General features: G+C 40.9%; 1 protein-coding gene across 3 annotated transcripts in view; it reads left to right on the top strand.

Moving 5' to 3' along the window:
- Positions 1 to 19,385, top strand: part of lgr4 (leucine-rich repeat containing G protein-coupled receptor 4) — an 85,802-nt gene that overhangs the window by 18,217 nt on the left and 48,200 nt on the right. For all 3 annotated transcript variants that reach the window (XM_061670522.1, XM_061670523.1, XM_061670521.1), the window contains exon 2: positions 4,892 to 4,963. In XM_061670522.1, the coding sequence (XP_061526506.1) occupies positions 4,892 to 4,963 (72 nt within the window). The remainder of the gene's footprint in view (positions 1 to 4,891; positions 4,964 to 19,385) is intronic.

Genomic DNA, 19,385 nt, shown 5'->3' with positions numbered 1-19,385 from the left:
CATTATTTCAGTCCAAAACATTCAGAAAGCACAGTATTTCTGAGCCCACTGCAAGAGATTCTCTTCGAAAGATCAGTTCAGGGCGGCTGAAATAAAGCTTTAGTCATGACTGCAAGCTATTGGTTGATCCTGCATGGAGAGATTCTTAGGACCCCAAAGAGACCAACAGCTTCAAATACCTGCTTGCTACATCTCTGAGTCACATTAAAATGGATAATTATTAAACAGGTGTTTTCATTCCTTTGCAAGGCATTGGAATATTCCTTGTTTTTAATCAGCAGAAAGCCTTCATGTTCTCCATCATGCTCAAACTGTTTAATAATGGAACAAGTTACATCAAGTAACTTTCCTTTTAAGGAGGCTTACCTGGTAAACTAATTATCAAACCTGAGCTTTATATCACTGACTTAAACAGACAGTAGAAACAAAATATACCAAAAAATGTCTCCAGAAAAACATTTTATTTTACTAAAGCTATTTCAATAATAAAAATGTGTACAGTTGAACCTTGATTTAACGGACCCAGATTTAACGGATATCGGAAGTAACGGACCGCCTGGACAGTACATGTGTCCAAAAATAGTTTCCATTTGTCACTTAAACTGCTGTTGGCAAAGTCTATTACTTCCAGAATAGGCCGCTGTTGAATACTGGTATTTTGGCAAAATATAGGCAGAGACTGCTACACCCGTATTTCCGGGTCACAGACATACAATATGACGAGATTCAGCCAACAGACATACCTGTGCCTACATGGTGGCCATGTTGAATGTTGGGACATTCCGTCAAAGGGAATGCATTGACATATGGCGGCCATGTTGAATGTGGCAACATTTCTAGGCATTGTATTGATGTGGCGGCCATGATGGCAGGAGATCTATTGAGAGTGCTACGCAGAGAGAGTGGATGTGGGGACTGTGTTTAAGAGGAATACGACACACAATTCTCTGGTTTCTGGTGCATGCTATTTTTGCAACAGTAACAGTTTTTTTGTCAACCTGTTCGTCTATGCCATCTAATTAACAGATTTGGAAATAGGAAGCACATACATTCCTCACAGCTCATGAAAGTGACACATCTTGACTCACCTATGACGACGTCGTCACCATCAAGTACACCAACGTAGTAAGTTTAGATAAAATGTAAAACTTCAAACATTTTCAAGCTTTTTTATATTTACTTACAATAACTTTATACTGTACAGCACGTTTTAGGCCATGAAAAAAAGTACGAAACAATTTTGAACTGTACAGTAAAATGGATGCATATGGCCACAAAAACAAGTACATCATTGTAACAGACAATTGGCTATAACAGACGACCCCCCCCCCCTTCCCTGTTAGTCCTTTAAATCGATGTTCCACTGTATATGCATTGAAACGCAGACAATTATGAATCGATTTACACACTTGAATAGTGCAAGTAAGGCGTTAGTGCTATATAATACTCTCCATGATAATACTGATCGTGACAAACAGTCAAGCCACAACATGCCAGGATTTTCAGCATGTCTTAGATTTTTGGTGACTTGACAAAACAAGATGTTTAGATCCTGAGCCCTCAATGTGTAGCCAGCGTTACCCTCGAACTGTAAGGCCTTTTCACACTAAACACAGCACAGTGTGCTTTCTTGCCAACAGAGGCTGAGGGGGGCGCCGCAAATACCGCGATGTATGTGTTTTGGTTGGGTCAGCACGTCTATACCGGAACTTGTTGTCATGCCAACAAAACACAGAGAGTCTGGTATTGGGTCACTCAGGGTTCACTGCTGCGAGTGCAATTTTTAACATTACATTTTGGAGCAAATAGCATATTTATGACACTTTGCCAGGTGTAGGAGCCTAGATTGCACAAAAATGGCATGTCCCAGGTTCCCTGGTAAAAAGTGGACGGTGAAAATCAGCATTCAAAGAGAAATGGATTGAAAAATGTTCATTATCCTTTCAACCAATATAAGACAAATGTGATTAATGTGCCAGGAGACTATACTGTAGCTTTTAGTGATGCACCAAAAGTTTGGCAAGAAGTCCATGAAATAGACAATAAGTGAATTTTCGATTTCGGACTGAAATAACATGTCACATACATAACATGTCACATGTTGAACACACTGATGGCCGTTGCGCACAAGTGTGTGTACACTTCAAAGTGAAAAATTTACTATTACCAAGCAATGCCCTATAGAGCATTGCTGAATAACCAGTTGAATTGACTGGGAAGTCACTTTATTACACACACCCTACACTCACAGTTTGATAATGACATAGTGTCATCAATCGACCATAAACGTGAAATAAGCATAAATGTGGACGTGGATGTGGACTCTAGACGTGGATGTGGACTCCAGAAGAATAACGATGGCGTTTTGCCAAAGCTAATGGAGATCCAAATAAATGAAATGAAATAATACACTGCAATATTGTTCTTTACATAATTAAAAAAAATATGGAAATTCAGGCAAATTGTTCTGAAATGGAATTTCTAGAGGTTGGCCCGGCTGCTTTCGGGTGAACCCCTGGGCCTGATCACATGCCTCGATTGATTGGGTGGGGTCCTCAGCCGCCGCGGTGCGGCCACAGCAATTACAGGACACTTCTGTCAGTCTTTGTGCATGTAAAACGGTATCAATTCACTTGCATGTATCCGCAGGCACACACCCCTTACTGCAACAAATAACTCATGAATATGTAAATCGCTTGTGTATCCCCTCACTTATACTCTCGTCCTGCACACTTTTATAATTTACATAATTAATGCCACCACACTTCAGTTGTACAGCCGGGTTCACGACCCAGGTCCTGCATGCTTCTTCTCCTGTCCTTGTCCTGTTCTATCTTGTCCTGTCCTTCCCTCACAGGGTGTAGCACTACAGCCCCATGCAACACTCATATTTAATGTTTCTTTGTTGTAGATAATGTAATGATTTACTTCACTCATCCTGTTTACAATTAGTGCTTTGTCTTTTGTCTTTGTTTCTCTCTCTCTCTTCTAGAAACCTTGTTCTGTTCCACTGATCAAGTCTGATTCTCAATAAACCTCAATTATAATACCACAGCGGAAGCTTAAAAACTCCACTGTGACACAGTAAAACTGTTTCGGCATAAAAGGGATACAGATTTTCCATTCTGCTTGACCTAACAGCCGATCAGGACAACAACAAAAAAAGAATAGTGACAGTCAGAACAATTAAATACTCTTCCATTAGATGGTGGCAGGTAAATTAAACTTGAATATCAACTAGGGCTGTCACTACCAAGGTCCACCTGTGGAGAGCTTAAAAAAGACCTGGAATTAGCAGGTACTATTGTCACAAGGAAAGCAGTGAGGAATGCACTCCGCTGCCATGGCCTGTATGCACGCTCAGCACGCAAGACCCCATTGCTGAAAAAAAAAAAGCATGTCAAAGCTTGTTTAAAGTTTGCTGAACAACATTTGGACAAGCCAGTTAAATACTGGGAGAATATAGTCGGGTCGGATGAGAGCAAATTTAACTGTTTAGATGCCATAATGCATACCACGTTTGGAGGAGAAATGGCAATGCACATCACCCTAAAAACACCATAGTTCGGAGGTCGGAACATGATGGTGTGGGGCTGCTTTTCAGCAAATGGTACTGGTAAACTTCCCATTATTGAAGGAACAATGAATGGGAAAATGTACAGAGACTTTCTTGATAAAAATCTGCTGCCCTCTACGAGGATGATGAAAATGAAACGAGGGTGGATATTTCAGCAGGATAATGATCCAAAACATACTGCCAAGGAAATTCTCAATTGGTTTCAAAGAACAAAAAAATAAAACTGCTAGAATGGCCCAGCCAATCACCTGATTTGAATCCAATTGAAAGTCTCTGGAAAGAACTAAAACTCATGGTCCATAAAAGAAGGCCATGGAACCTTCAAGATTTGAAGACTACTTGTGTGGAGGAATGGGCTAAAATTACATCAGAGCAATGCATGCGACTAGTTTCTCCATACATGAGGCATCTTGAACCTGTCATTGCAAACAAAGGTTTTTGTACAAAGTATTAAATACTTATGCAATACTTTTTCCCTGTGTCATTTCATGTAATTACACACAACTTCATTTCTGAATTTATTTGTTCTATTTTCTTGGTATGTATGGATTACTTGGGTTGTTACCAACATCTGGTGACATTTTCAAGTCAATAGCACCTTTGGAAGTATATTTTGTGATAAAAATGGTGACGTGTTAAATACTTATTGCAACCGCTGAATATAGCTGTAGAAAATCTGGCCAAAAACTCCTTCAAATTAGAGTTAAACACTATAACTGGATTATTTCTCAATGTGTCTTCTCGACCCTTTGGTGTTTCGTCTGCTACTCGGGAACACCTTCTCCGATGGGCTGACAGGTTCCAGTTAAAAATATCCACCAATTAGCTTGGACAGGCTGAAATTCCAAGGGGTTCTCCAAGTCGACGTGTCAAATGACAGTGACGTTTCAAACGGGTTCTTCAAATTCGACTTATATAAAGCAAATGGAACATTATTTGTGAAAAGACCAGTTTAGGCAGTTGAATGGATCATGTTCTTGAATCAATGTTTTTATTTCCCTGAATTTTTTTTTTTGTTTCGGAGGATTTTAGAGAGATTTTCCATTTTTTTGATGGCTGCCTATTGTCACATTGCTAATACAGTCTGACAGTCCAAGTCACATTAGACATTAGAAACATTAGACTGTTATTGAGATGGACAAAATGCCTTAGTGCAATGCATTTGGAAATGTTTTGGGGTATTGGCCTCCACATAAGGTTGTTTTACTTGTATGTTAAACATTGGTGAGTCATGTTAATGCATTTTGTCCACATTCCCTGAAAAGAATCGGATAAAAATAGTGAACTGATATTGTTTGAATTTCTTCCCCACAGAGATCTGAGCATGAACAACATCACTGAGCTTCCAGCAAATGTTTTCAAGAACTTCCCGTATCTGGAAGAGCTGTGAGTTCATGCCTTCTTTTCTTTCATTAGCAGTGTATTGACACAGTACAATGTTGACATGAGGGTTGGGCCATATGGTATGGACCTAGTTATTTGAGTGAACACTGCAACACACTATAGGGGGCATACCGTGTTTTACTTGAGTGGTGAAAAAAGCAACTTCAAAATATACACTTCACTGAACGAAGATAAGCAGGTAAAACACAATTAGAAAGATTAAATGAGGGCTTGAATCCATAATAAAGTCATGCGACATCCTGTGTGTATTCTTTGGGTTTTTCAAGTGGAAAAGTGGCATGCTGTCTTGAGAAATGAATTGGAAAATGTTTCCACGACAACAAAAAAAAAGACCTATCCTTTATAGTCAGTACTTATTTCTTAACTTGCATCCATCCATCCATCCATCCATCATCCATCAATCCTCTTAACCGCTTATCCTCACTAGGGTTGCAGGTGTGCTTAAACTGTCAAGATAGTTGTTGTGGTGTGTGTTTTTGAAAGAAAGTATCTTGATTTACATGTCAGTTTGTGTGTGTGTATTTGTTTAACCTTTTCATGGAACAAATCTGAAGACGTGTCTCAATGAACATTGGTGGAGGGCCTCTTTGCTTTAGGGCTGCAGCAGTCTCAGTGAACCAGAGCGGCGGCCATAATGGCTCAAATAGCTGACAGCAAAGGAGATCAGGGAGGGAAAAGAGGGCAGTTCATACCCATGCAAGACAAGAACTGACGCCAGGAAGGAATATTTCCTTGTTCGTAGTCACGCAACTTTCCTGTATTCTATTCCCTATTGCCAAATGCACAAATAAAGCTAAAAATGACATGATCACAGCTATGCCCCATCTCCTTAGCTGTGTGTTTTTATTGTTGAAGGTAATCTATATTATAATAGTACACAATAAAGCAGCCATGTTGTAGCAGGCATTTATTTATTTTCGGGATGCACAATAACTATTGGACCGATAACTATCAAACCTGAAAAAATTATGTCACCCTTATCGGTCCGATACTGGAAAAACTGGCTGGATAACAATAGCCATATCACGCAGTGGCATGCTAATTGCCAGCGGTTGCTTTTTCCTTAGCTTGGGACAGTCATGGGTTTTTTCACTAAAATTCTTCAACTACGACACCAATAATAGTCAATAACCGCAATAAATTAGCATATGATCGGCAGCACTTGCTGAAATTATGACCATCCAATTACTTTGAGCTCGTAACTATGATGCCCCCTTCAAAGAGCAGCTCTCGGCGGCCTATGAAGCAACGGACTTTCATTGAAGCTCAAGCCGACACAGGACAGAGCGTGGGCGGTTTGGCCTCATGCAGAAGCATGTTGTCGCGGTGGGCTAACAACTAAGGTAAATGCTAACCCTGCTCGTACACTTCTTCCTTTGCAATGTTCGCTCACTGGATAATCAATCATCCAGATAATAGTCCATCATCATAGATCATCTACAAATGGAATTAACATTAAAACACACAGAGTCCCTCCTGTGTTCGATGGGACAAGTGGGCTTGCTCAGGAGCGACAGCTCCTCGTCCCCAGCACTCTTCGCTCAGCCACAAATGCAAATCTTTTAAAATAAACATTAACATGAATGATCACCCATTCTTATATTGTTTTAAATAAAAAAACGTGAATATTTGAAGCTGTGAATTATTCAAGTTTGAAAAGAAAAAAAGAGTTCATTGACTTATCAATGCTATAGTTGTGCTGTCGTCACGACACGTAACTATATAATCCTAGACAGCCAGCATCCTAATAAAGAAAGCTCTGTACTCAAAGCGTTCTTTTCTTGCTTTTATGGAGATATGTTGTGTTGATAAAAAGTTTAGACAAGTATAGTAAAAAGACGAAAGTTTCCCAAAGCTGAAACATTTAGAGCACAATTCAACGTGTTATGTGCCGCTTTCAGAGTTCACCTTTACTGTGACGAGTCGACGACGAGCTTGACTTCCACCGAGAGAAGAATATGTCAAAGATGGTCTATGAGCGGGAAGATACTCTTACATAGCTGGTAAACCCAGCAATCCTGAATGAGAAGATGTCTCACTCTGACAATTTTACCCCAATTGTTTTAACATTTTGCACTATGAAATATGCGCTACGAAAGCAACATTTTTATCAGCAAACATAACCTTACAAACTATGAGTCTTTTAACCTAAAGACATAACAATAGTATTGCTTGCACAATAACAAAGTACATTTTTACATCATCTCATCATAATCATACTGTACTTGTGTATTGTGTAACAATAAAAAGGCATTGTTTTGTTCTTATTATATCATAGATCATTTTACACTTGAGACTACGTGAGTCCCGGCATGCACGTCATGGAAACAATGAGTCCCCAATCCTGGAAAAATGGGTGCCTTATCATCACGGAATACAGATATAGTAATCCTACTCTATATCATGTCCTTTCTTCACGGTCCTGCTATATTGCAGATTTGTATTGCAGTTGTTACTCTCTTCTATACTGTTTGTACAATATTTTTGTTATCCTTTTCTCTTGCTCTCTCTCAACATATGCTTAGGCCTGCCACGATAGCAAATTTTTTAGAACAATATATTTTGTCAAAAACTTTTATGATAAATGATAGTATTGTAGACTTTTTATTTTTTTGTTAAAGCTACTATGCCAGCACACCTGCGCCCCCGGCGAGGATAAGCTGTTAAGAGAATGGATGGATGATATAATATAACATAATAAAGAATAGGGTTGGGCATTGTTTGAATTTGAGCGATTCCGGTCCCGATTCCGGTTCCTTATTTCGATTCCAGTTCCAAACGATTCTCGATTCTGTTTCTTTTAGGGGGCTGGGTCAAAAAAATTGCATGGTTTAAATAAAGGGTGTCCAAATTATGAACATCCATTTTATTAGCAGCCCGCAGCAGAGACTAAAATGAACATTTGACTCGGGGTTCTTTATAACCAGTATCAATATCAAACCTATGAATGAAAAGGCAATGTGTGTGGAATGACCCCAATTGACTTAATAGTCATTAATTAATGCTTCAGCTAAAAGTTAAAAAAAAAGCATAGTTCATATCGTTATTTGGGACTGTTTTATCACGTCAAATGGTGCAAGTGTTAACCTGACTTCCTGTTTTATGCATATATTTTGAAGTGTACGCACCGGAACTTCATAACTTTTATGGACAGAATTTCTAAGCGCAGCCGAGGCGTAGAGGGGGTCCGGTTTGGTGGCCTCAGTATTGCATCTCTGCTTTTTGCAGATGATGTGGTTCTGTTGGCTTCATCAAGCCGTGACCTCCAACTCTCACTGGAGCAGTTCGCAGCCGAGTGTGAAGCGGCTGGGATGAGAATCAGCACCTCCAAATCTGAGACCATGGTCCACAGTCGGAAAAGGGTGGCGTGCCCTCTCCAGGTCGGGGATGAGATCCTGGCCCAAGTGGAGGAGGAGTTCAAGTATCTTGGGGTCTTGTTCACGAGTAAGGAAAGAATGGAACGGGAGATCGACAGGCGGATCGGCGCAGCGTCTGCAGTGATGCGGACTTTGTAGCGATCTGTTGTGGTAAAGAAGGAGCTAAGCCGAAAGGCGAAGCTCTCGATTTACCGGTCAATCTACGTTCCTACCCTCACCTATGGTCACGAGCTGTGGGGCGTGACCGAAAGAACAAGATCCCAGATACAAGCGGCCGAAATGAGTTTCCTCCGCAGGGTGTCTGGGCTCTCCCTTAGAGATAGGGTGAGAAGCTCGGTCATCCGGGAGGATCTCAGAGAAGAGCCGCTGCTCCTTCACATCGAGAGGAGCCAGATGAGGTGGCTGGGGCATCTGATTCGGATGCCTCCCGGACGCCTTCCTGGTGAAGTGTTCCGGGCACGTCCCACCGGGAGGAGACCCTGGCACGACCCAGGACACGCTGGAGAGACTACATCCTTCGGCTGGCCTGGCAACGCCTCGGGATCCCCCCGGAAGAAATTGATGAAGTGGCTGGGGAGAGGGATGTCTGAGCGTCCCTGCTAAAGCTACTGCCCCCGCGACCCGCCCTCAGATAAGCGGTAGAAAATGGATGGATGGATGGACGCACCGGAACGTTACACGGCACCGGTGATTTATTTTTTATTTTATTTTTTTTAAAGGATGAAACCAAATGCTATAAAAAGTAGATTCCTTTCCTTACCCACCGATGAGCCACAAGGTTAGTGTTTGTGATACTGTGAGACGTTTATGCAAATGTTCTCCTAATTATTTGTGATATAAAGTTGCTACGGTGACGTTTTAGCTCAGTTTTTTTGTGTCATCGGCTCTTACGTTGGTTTGAAGAATAAAATAAACTCTAAAAACCATAAGTGCAAAAGTGAAACCAACCGTTTCCCTTGTTAGCTGTCTCAATGTTGGCATAGACGTATTTTATTGTGTCACTCACCCAATTGACTGACAGTTGACTTCACTGAAGCTCTGCGCGGTGTAGGCTGAGGCTTGGAGCGTGAGGGAGCGCGTGAGATGCTACACATATATAATCTTATTCTAAGTGTTGCACTGAGGCGACTGGTGATTAATTTTAACAAAGACACATTTGTTCGCTGCCGTTGGGCACAAGCAGATCTTGGTGCGGATTCTTCGTTGGTTTTTGCCACTTCTTCTTCGGGGTTGGTGGACGAGACATTAAAATGGGAACTGACATTTTTAAATATGAACGATTACGGGAGAACCAGAACGTTAGTCCCGGTTCCAATCAGTGCTGGATTCTCGATGCTCAACCACAATAAAGAATTGTGTACAAATTCTGCCCTGGTAATCAAACATATGAGCACAACTGTGTAATGTTCTCTCAGTTATTAAATAAAAGTAGGGCTCCATTTCATAATAAGAGCAAGTAAATAAAATAAATTGCAAAACTTAAGAAAAATACAAAAGTTGCATCTGGACACAACAGTGATTTCTCAAGCAATTTTACATCTTTCAATTTGATAGATCTTAACAACTGAACCTTTTTAGAGGATATGTTTGTTCAAAACCTTTTTGTTTCATTATGGCGTTTCACATATGCACTTTTAATAAGTGCTCCCAGTGGGAACTTCCCACTTAGAAGTACAAACAAAAATGACACTGATCGTTCCATTTTAAGCGCTGTTAGTTCCAAATGTTCTGTAATTTTTTTTATCTTTCTCCGTGTTTTAATCCTTTTTGCGCTATGGTGTGGGTCTGGATGGGACTGCGGTCCACCACTTAGTGACCTGTTTTAAATCACCACTATCGTGTGAGCCAGAGGGAGCTGTTTAGTTCCTTAGCTCGGCACACATACACAATAATCAATGATATATTAGTGTAATAGTATTTTCATTTTAATTATATTTTATATGAATAAAAAGTGTGCGGCACGGTGGCCGACTGGTTAGAGCGTCTGCCTCACAGTTCTGAGGACCGGGGTTCAATCCCCGGCCCCGTCTGTGTGGAGTTTGCATGTTCCCCCGGTGCCTGCGTGGGTTTTCTCCGGGCACTCCGGTTTCCTCCCACATCCCATGCATGGTAGGTTAATTGACAACTCTAAATTGCCCGAGGGTGTGAATGTGAGTGCGAATGGTTGCTTGTTTGTATTTGCCCTGCGATTGGCTGGCAACCTGTTCAGGGTGTACCCTGCCTCCTGCCCGATGATAGCTGGGATAGGGTCCAGCAGGCTCACGATCCTAGTGAGGAGAAGCGGCTCAGAAAATGGATGGATGGATGGATGAATAAAAAGGAATTCTATTATACATACAGTTTGATATAAAACGATTATATTATTACAATATACATAAGAAGGGGGTCCCTGCTCCAGCTTTCCATTAGTTTAGGGGATCATTGGTCTGGAAATCATTGAAGACTCCTGATATAAACCTTAAAAAAAAAATGATATCGCTTATCTGTATCGGCTTGGAGAAGCAGCAACTTATCAGTTATCGGTGGGAAAAAAGTTATATTGCATCCGTAATTTCTTTGCCAGATACAAATGCATAGCCTGTGCTTATTACATTGTTATGTATACAATATGTATAATATATTGGCTGAATTTATGCAGGTTAATTGGGATGGTTCCCGATAGCTCAGTCATGTTATTAGGTTTTGGTGGTTTATGGTCAAGTTCACTGCAACCATATAATGCCTTGTCATCCTATCCTTTGAAACTATTACGGCTTACCCTTATCTTTTTTATTTAAAATTATTATTTTTTTTATTTATTTTTTTTAATTATCAGAATCTTCTTTATTTGCCAAGTATGTCCAAAAAACACACAAGGAATTTGTCTCCGGTAGTTGGAGCCGCTCTAGTACGACAACAGACAGTCAATTGACAGAGAACACTTTGGAGACATAAAGACATTGACAAAAAACAGTCACTGAGCAATAAAGGGTTAATAGTTATTCCAAAAGCAACATAAGCAATCCCATGAACATTGTTGTGTTCCAATATACACATTGTCGTCCAAATTCAACAGCGTTTTAAGCAACCACGGATTTCCCAGCGGTTTAACTCCCTCATGATTACATGTATTGCTCTGTGCCAGAACCTGCCTTTCTGGACACCCCAGTGCTTGAAAACATTGCATTAACATGATAAATAAACTTGTTAAAGAGAGCCGAGAACCTTTCGCTGTATCCGATGGCAACATTCGCCTACCAACCCAGAAAGTTAAATGGCTCTACATTTACACTGGGAGATATTTTGTGCTGGAAATATTCATACTAAAATTAATAGAATACCACATTTATATACTATCACTAACCGAGATTGTTTATTAGTGTATTGATGAGGATTGGGCATTGTTTGAATTGATTCCGGTCCCGATTTCGGTTCTTCATTTCGATTCCGGTTCTAAACGATTCTCGATTCCTATTCTTATAGGGAGCTGGGTCAAATAAAGTTTGTGTAGTTTAAATAAAGGGCATCCAAATTATGGACATACATTTTCTTACCAGCCAGCATAAACTAAAATGAACATTTGACTCTGCGTTCTTTATAACCAGTATCAATATCAAAACGATGAACTAAAAGGCAATGTGTGTGAGACTAACCCATTGACTTAATATTCATTAATTATTGTTTGAGCTAAAAGTTAAATATAAAATTGTTACAATACTTATTTGCGACTGTTTCATCATGGCAAATGGTTTATATGTGCAAGTTTTAACTTTAATTTATTTATGGTTATGTTTTCTTTAATGATAATACATTTTTGAAATACAGTTTAATTTGAATCTCATTGGATAAATTTAAATGCGTTTTGCCTGGTCCTTCATGTTTTCTTTCAAGAATTGTACACATCTTATAAATTCTGCCTGGGAAATCAAACATATTAGCACAACTGTGTTTTCTCTCATTTACTAAAAAGTAGGGCTGTGAATTTCAAAATCAGAGCAAGTAAATCAAATGAAAGTTATGTGTTCAAATAAAGTGCTTAACTTCCGAATTTTTCTTTTTTTTTAAATAACAGAATACAGATAATTATTCATTTTGATCATATAGGTAGAAGCAAAATCATGCATTGTAAAAATGTATTATACATAGTTGGAAGGGTTTTCCAGAATTTTGAGGTCAACTTTGGGGGTGCGTATTATACACGAGAAATTACGGTAGTGAACACTTTTGTTCGCTGCTGCCATTGGGCACAAGCACGTCTTCGTGTCCGTTCTTCTTCATTGGTTTTTGCAGCTTCGTTGGGTTTCGCCACTTTCTTCTTTGTGGTGGCCGGACTGTACGCATCTAAACTTGGAACCGAAATTTTTTTATTTAACCTTTCCGAGACAACCGGCATGTTCGTCCCGGTCCCAATCGGTTCTCAATTCTTGATGCCCAACCCTAGTATTGATTAGGGGTGAGAATTGATAATTTTTGCTTAATATCTATACCATTGTTGATTCTGCTTATCGAGCCAATTCCCTATTCATTCTCTTAATGATTCCTGAGTAGTTTTATGAGGAGAAAAAAGTAGTTCAGTCTTCACAAAAGGCAGACATTAATTTTTTTTCAAAATGATGTCAGTACTAGACTTTTTCTCGCAAATAACAAAGTCGGGTCCAACGTTAAGCCTTTTTGAGTGGTGGCCTGAGCCAAGTTGTGGTGGCCCGGTCTGAACCTGTCCTGGGCCTGACTCCGAATATTCATGATTTAATACATTAAGTTTTAGTGATTATTTTGTATTTAGCATCTTTATCCTGTATCATTTGAGCCCCTTTTAAGAAATTCGTAGTACAATTGCATGCATAGCTACTGTCCCCTCCAAAGGTATTGGAACGGCAAGGTCAATTCCTTTGTTTTTGTTGTATACTGAAGACATTTGGATTTCAGATCAAAAGACGAATATGAGACAAAAGTTCAGAATTCCAGCTTTTATTTCATGGTATTTGCATCTAGATGTGTTAAACAACTCAGGACAGAGCACCATATGTTAGGAAAAAAAATCTTTATTTTTATTGCACTTCTTTTCAACAAACAATGTAACAGTTTTCAATGTAAAATGAATCTTTAAATAACAATAAATGATAAACAGTAATGAAAAATGTACACAAAAAAATCGACTTTACCAAGGGCTCACTGAATAAATACGCTATTAGAAAGTGCACTCACGAATTGCAAATTTAGTTAATGCAATTGACATTAGAGTATGCAAACACCGACCTTTCATTTGAAAATCCCCATCGTCAATATAGTGAATTGTCAAGGACGGTTATGTATCCGTTGTTCTGCTTGAGCATTGGTCAGTCATGCACGGTCACAAACTGCAAAGAACTCGACGTTGTGATTTCCCTCTCTATTTACTCCCGGCATTTATTCGCTGCGGTGAGGCCAACCAAAAAGTTTAAGTCAAGGCTGTAGCTACAAGGATTGTTAATACTACAGTATATCTTACCGTGACATGCTGCCTCTCCACCAACGTTCTGAGGGCCCACTTCAAAATAAAGCTTCATATATTACTACATTGGACATCAGTGCCATTTTAGGCTTTTATTTGAAGTTGGTCCTGGAGCAAGGTGGTGGCGCTTTGAAGCAATAATCATATGTTTGCTTCCTGTTGGCTGCTGACTAGGTTACGGGCACTGCTGCGAATGAAGCACTTTTCATATGCAGCAGTGCCCGCATTGATCTAAAACATTACCGACGATCAAGCTCATTTAATCGTGGCAGCCAAAATTGCGATCACGATTAAAATTTTATTAATTGTGCATCCCTAATACAGATAAACACGTTATATTCATATACGATATACAGTGGGGACGGAAAGTATTCAGACCCCATTAAATTTTTCACTCTTTGTTATTGTGCAACCATTTGCTAAAATCATTAAAGTTAAATTTTTTCCCCCTCATTAACGTACACACAGCACCCCATGTTGACAGAAAAAAGGGAATTGTTTAAATATTTGCAGATTTATTAAAAAAAGAAAAACTGAAATATCACACAGCCATAAGTATTCAGACCCTTTGCTGTGACACTCATATATTTCACTCGGGTGCTGTCCATTTCTTCTGATCATCCTTGAGATGGTTCTACACTTTCATTGGAGTGCAGCTGTGTTTTATTATACTGATTGGACTTGATTAGGAAAGCCACATACCTGTCTATATAAGACCTTACAGCTCACAGTGCATGTCAGAGCAAATGAGAACCATGAGGTCAAAGGAACTGCAAGAAGAGCTCAGAGACAGAATTGTGGCAAGGCACAGATCTGGCCAAGCTTACAAAAATATTTCTGCTGCACTAAGAGCACAGTGGCCTCCATAATCCTTAAATGGAAGACGTTTGGGACGACCAGAGCCCTTCCTAGAGCTGGCTGTCCGGCCAAACTGAGCAATTGGGGGAGAAGAGCCTTGGTGAGAGAGGTAAAGAAGAACCCAAACATCACCTTGGCTGAGCTCTAGAGATGACGATGGGAGATGGGAGAAAGTTCTAGAAAGTCAACCATCACTGCAGCCCTCCACCATTCGGCGCTTTATGGCACAGTGGCCCGACGGAAGCCTCTACTCAGTGCAAGACGCATGAAAGCCCGCATGGAGTTTGCTAAAAAAACTAAACAAAAGAAACACCTGAAGGACTCCAAAATGTTGATAAATAAGATTCTCTGGTCTGATGAGCACCTCCTTGAGCCGTCACCTGACTGTTGTTTGTGTCTATGCACCAAACAGCAGTTCAGAGTACCCACCCTTTTTGAAGTCCTTGGAGGGGGTGCTGGAGAGCGGTCCCGCCCCCGCTGGGGACTCCATCGTTCTGCTGGGAGACTTCAATGCTCACGTGGGCAACGACAGTGAGACCTGGAAGACCGTGATTGGGATTGTGGTTTTTGTCCTGACCGTGGAACCAGCTCTTCTCCCTCAGTAAGGTCCTCAAGGGTGCATGGGAGTTCACCCAAACGACTGTGTCCCTCGGGGAGTGCTGTGGGGGGTGCTTCGGGAGCATGGTGTACCGAACCCACTGATATGGGTTGTTCGGTCCCTATATGACCGGTGTCAGAGTTTGGGTCGCATTGCCGGCAGTAAGTCGTATTCGTTTCCAGTGAGATTTGGACTAGGCCAGGGGTGCCCTTTATCACTGAATCTGTTCGTAACTTTGATGGATCTATATGAATATTGGATCTCTGCTTTTTGCAGACGATGTGGTTCTGTTGGCTTCATCAAGCTAAGCTCTCAATTTACCAGTCGAGCTACGTTCCTACCCTCACCTATGGTCACGAGCTGTGGGTTGTGACCGAAAGAACAAGATCCCGTATACAAGCGACCAAAATTAGTTTCTTCCGCAGGGTGTCCGGGCTCTCCCTTAGAGATAGGGTGAGAAGCTTGGTCATCCGGGAGGGGCTCATAGTAGAGCCGTTACTTCTCCGCATTGAGAGGAGTCAGATGAGGTGGCTCGGGCATCTGATTAGGATGCCTCCTGGATGCCTTCTTGGTGAGGTGTTCCGTTCCACCGGGAGGAGACGCCGGGGACGACCCAGGACACGCTGGAGAGACTATGTCTCCCGGCTGGCCTGGGAACACCTCAGGATCCCCCTGGAAGAGCTGGTTGAAGTTGCTGGGGAGAGGGAAGTCTGGGCTTCTCCCTTAAAGTTAATGCCCCCGCAACCCGACCTCGGATAAGCGGAAAATGGATGTATGGTCTGATGAGACCAAGATAGAACGTTTTGGCCTTAATTCTAAGTGGTATCAGAATTATCTTTATTTGCCAAGTATGTCCAAAACACACAAGGAATTTGTCTCCGGTAGTTGGAGCTGCTTTAGTACAACAGACAGTCAATTTACAGAACACTTGTGTGGAGAAAACCAGTTACTGCTCATCACCTGTCCAATACAGTCCCAACAGTGAGGCATGGTGGTGGCAGCATCATGCTGTGGGATGTTTTTCAGCTGCAGAAACAGGACGACTGGTTGCAATAGAAGGAAAGATGAATGCGGGCAGGTACAGGGATATCCTGGACGAAAACCTTCTCCAGAGTGCTCAGGACGCCAGACTGGGCCGAAGGTTCACCTTCTAAAAAGACAATGACCCTAAGCACACAGCTAAAGTAACGGAGTGGCTTCAGAACAGCTCCGTGACTGTTGTTGAATGACCTAGCCAAAGCCCTGACTTAAACCCAATTGAGAATCTCTGGAGAGACCTGAAAACGGGTTGGATGGTGACCGTTGGTGGACAGCTAACAGAACTGGCGAGGATCTGCAAGGAGGAATGGCAGAGGATGAGGTGAGTGTTTAAAACTTGTTGCATCATTCCCAAAAAGACTGATGGCTGTTTTAGCTCAAAAGGGTGCTTCTACTAAATACTGAGCAAAATGTCTGAATACTTATGGCTGTGATATTTAGGGTCGGGAATCGAGAACCGATTGGAACCGTTCAAATTTAAAAAATTTTATTCCCAGTTTCAATGCCTAGTCCTCTAGCCGTGAAGAAGTGGTGAAAAACAATGAAGTGGGCTAAACCAACAAAGAAGTACACGCACGATGACATGCTTGTGCACAACAGTGGCTGTGCCAAACAAAAGTGTGTCTTAACTTTTTTTAAATTAATGACCAGTCGCCTCAGTGCAACACTTGAAATAAGATTACATTGTGCAAAGGAGGCTTTCACAATGTGTAGCGTCTGAGAGGCGCTCCGAGCCTCAGCGTACACCGCACGGAGCTTCAGTGAAGTCAACTCTCAGTCAACTGGGTGAGTGAAACAATAAAATGTCTATGCCAAGATTGAGACAGCTAACAAGGTAAACGGTTGATTGCACTTTTGCACTGATAGTTTTTAGCGTTTATTTTACTCTTCAAACCAATGGAAGCGCCGATGACAAAAAAAAAAAAAAAAGCTTATTTTAACATTGGGCTAAAACGTCACCGTAGCAACTTTACATCACAATGAATTGGGATGAAATTCACATCAACATTGTGCCACATCGGTGGCTAGGGAAAGGAATCAGCATTTTATTGCATTTGGTTCCATCCATTAAAAAAATAAATAAATAAATCACCAGTGCCGTGTGATATTACTTTAGGTGCCAAAATGCTGAGTTTCGGTGCATACCCTTCAAAATGAAATGCTACAAGCTTAAAACAGCAAGTCAAGTAAAAACGTGTACATGTAAACCATTTGACGTGATGAAACAGTCCCAAATAACTATTTTAACAATGCTATATTTAACTTTTAGCTGAAAAATGAATGAATATTACAACCCCAATTCCAATGAAGTTGGGACGTTGTGTTAAACATAAATAAAAACAGAATACAATGATTTGAAAATCATGTTCGACCTATATTTAATTGCATACACTACAAAGACAAGATATTTAATGTTCAAACTGATAAACTTTATTGTTTTTTTTAGCAAATAATCATTAACTTAGAATTTTATGGCTGCAACATGTTCCAAAAAAGCTGGGACAGGTGGCAAAAAAGACTGAGAAAGTTGAGGAACGCTCATCAAACACCTGTTTGGAACAACCCACAGGTGAACAGGCTAATTGGGAACATGTGGGTGCCATGATTGGGTATAAAAGGAGCTTCCCTGAATTGCTCGGTCAAGACAAGCAAAGATGGGGCGAGGTTCACCTCTTTGTGAACAAGTGCGTGAGAAAATAGTTCAACAGTTTAAGGACAATGTTCCTCAACGTACCATTGCAAGGACTTCAGGGATTTCATCATCGTCCATAATATCATCAAAAGGGTCAGAGAATCTGGAGAACTCAGTGCATGTAAGCGGCGAGGCCGAAAACCAACATTGAATGCCCGTGACCTTCGATACCTCAGGCGCACTGCATCAAAAACTGACATCAATGTGTAAAGGATATCACCACATGGGCTCAGGAACACTTCAGAAATCCAATGTCAGTAAATACAGTTCGGCGCTACATCTGTAAGTGCAACTTGAAACTCTACTATGCAAAGCAAAAGCCATTTATCAACAACACTCAGAAACGCCGCCGGCTTCTCTGGGCCCGAGCTCATCTAAGATGGACTGATGGAAAGTGGAAAAGTGTTATGTGGTCCGACAAGTCCAGATTTCAAATTGTTTTGGGAATTTGTGGACGTCGTCTCCTCTGGGTCAAAGAGGAAAAGAACCATACGGACTGTTATGGACGCAAAGTTCAAAAGCCAGCATCTGTGATGTTATGGGGCTGTGTTATTGCCAATGGCATGGGTAACTTACACATCTGTGAAGGCACCATTAATGCTGAAAGGTATATACAGGTTTTGGAGAAACATATGCTGCCATCCAAGCAATGTCTTTTTCATGGACGCCCCTGTTTATTTCAGCAAGACAATGCCAAACCACATTCTGCACGTGTTACAACAGCGTGGCTTCGTAGTAAAAGAGTGCGGGTACTAGACTGGCCTGCCTGCAGCCCAGAACTGTCTCCCATTGAAAATGTGTGGTGCATTATGAAGCGTAAAATACGACAATGGAGACCCCGGACTGTTGAACAGCTGAAGCTGTACATCCAGCAAGAATGGGAAAGAATTCCACCTACAAAGCTTCAACAATTATTGTCCTCAGTTCCCAAACGTTTATTGAATGTTGTTAAAAGAAAAGGTGATGTAACACAGTGGTAAACATGACCCTGTCCAGCTTTTTTGGAACGTGTTGCAGCCATAAAATTCTAAGTTAATGATTATTTGCTAAAAACAATAGCTTATCAGATTGAACATTAAATATCTTGTCTTTGTAGTGTATTCAATTAAATATAGGTTGAACATGATTTGCAAATCATTGTATTCTGTTTGTATTTATGTTTAACACAACGTCCCAACTTCATTGGAATTGGGGTTGTAAGTCAATTAGGCTAGTGCCACACACATTGGCTTTTAGTTCAAAGGTTTGATATTGATACTGGTTATAAAGAACCTCAAGTCAAATGTTGTGGGCTGCTAAGAAAATGGAGGTTCATAATTTGGACGATTTTTATTTAAACCATGCAAACCTTTTTGACCCAGCCCCTTAAA

This window comes from Phycodurus eques, chromosome 2 (genome assembly GCF_024500275.1).
Source record: "Phycodurus eques isolate BA_2022a chromosome 2, UOR_Pequ_1.1, whole genome shotgun sequence".
NCBI classification, from domain to species: Eukaryota; Metazoa; Chordata; class Actinopteri; order Syngnathiformes; family Syngnathidae; genus Phycodurus; species Phycodurus eques.
The sequence above is the reverse complement of the archived record's forward strand: the minus strand, read 5'-3'. Positions and strand labels throughout refer to the sequence as shown.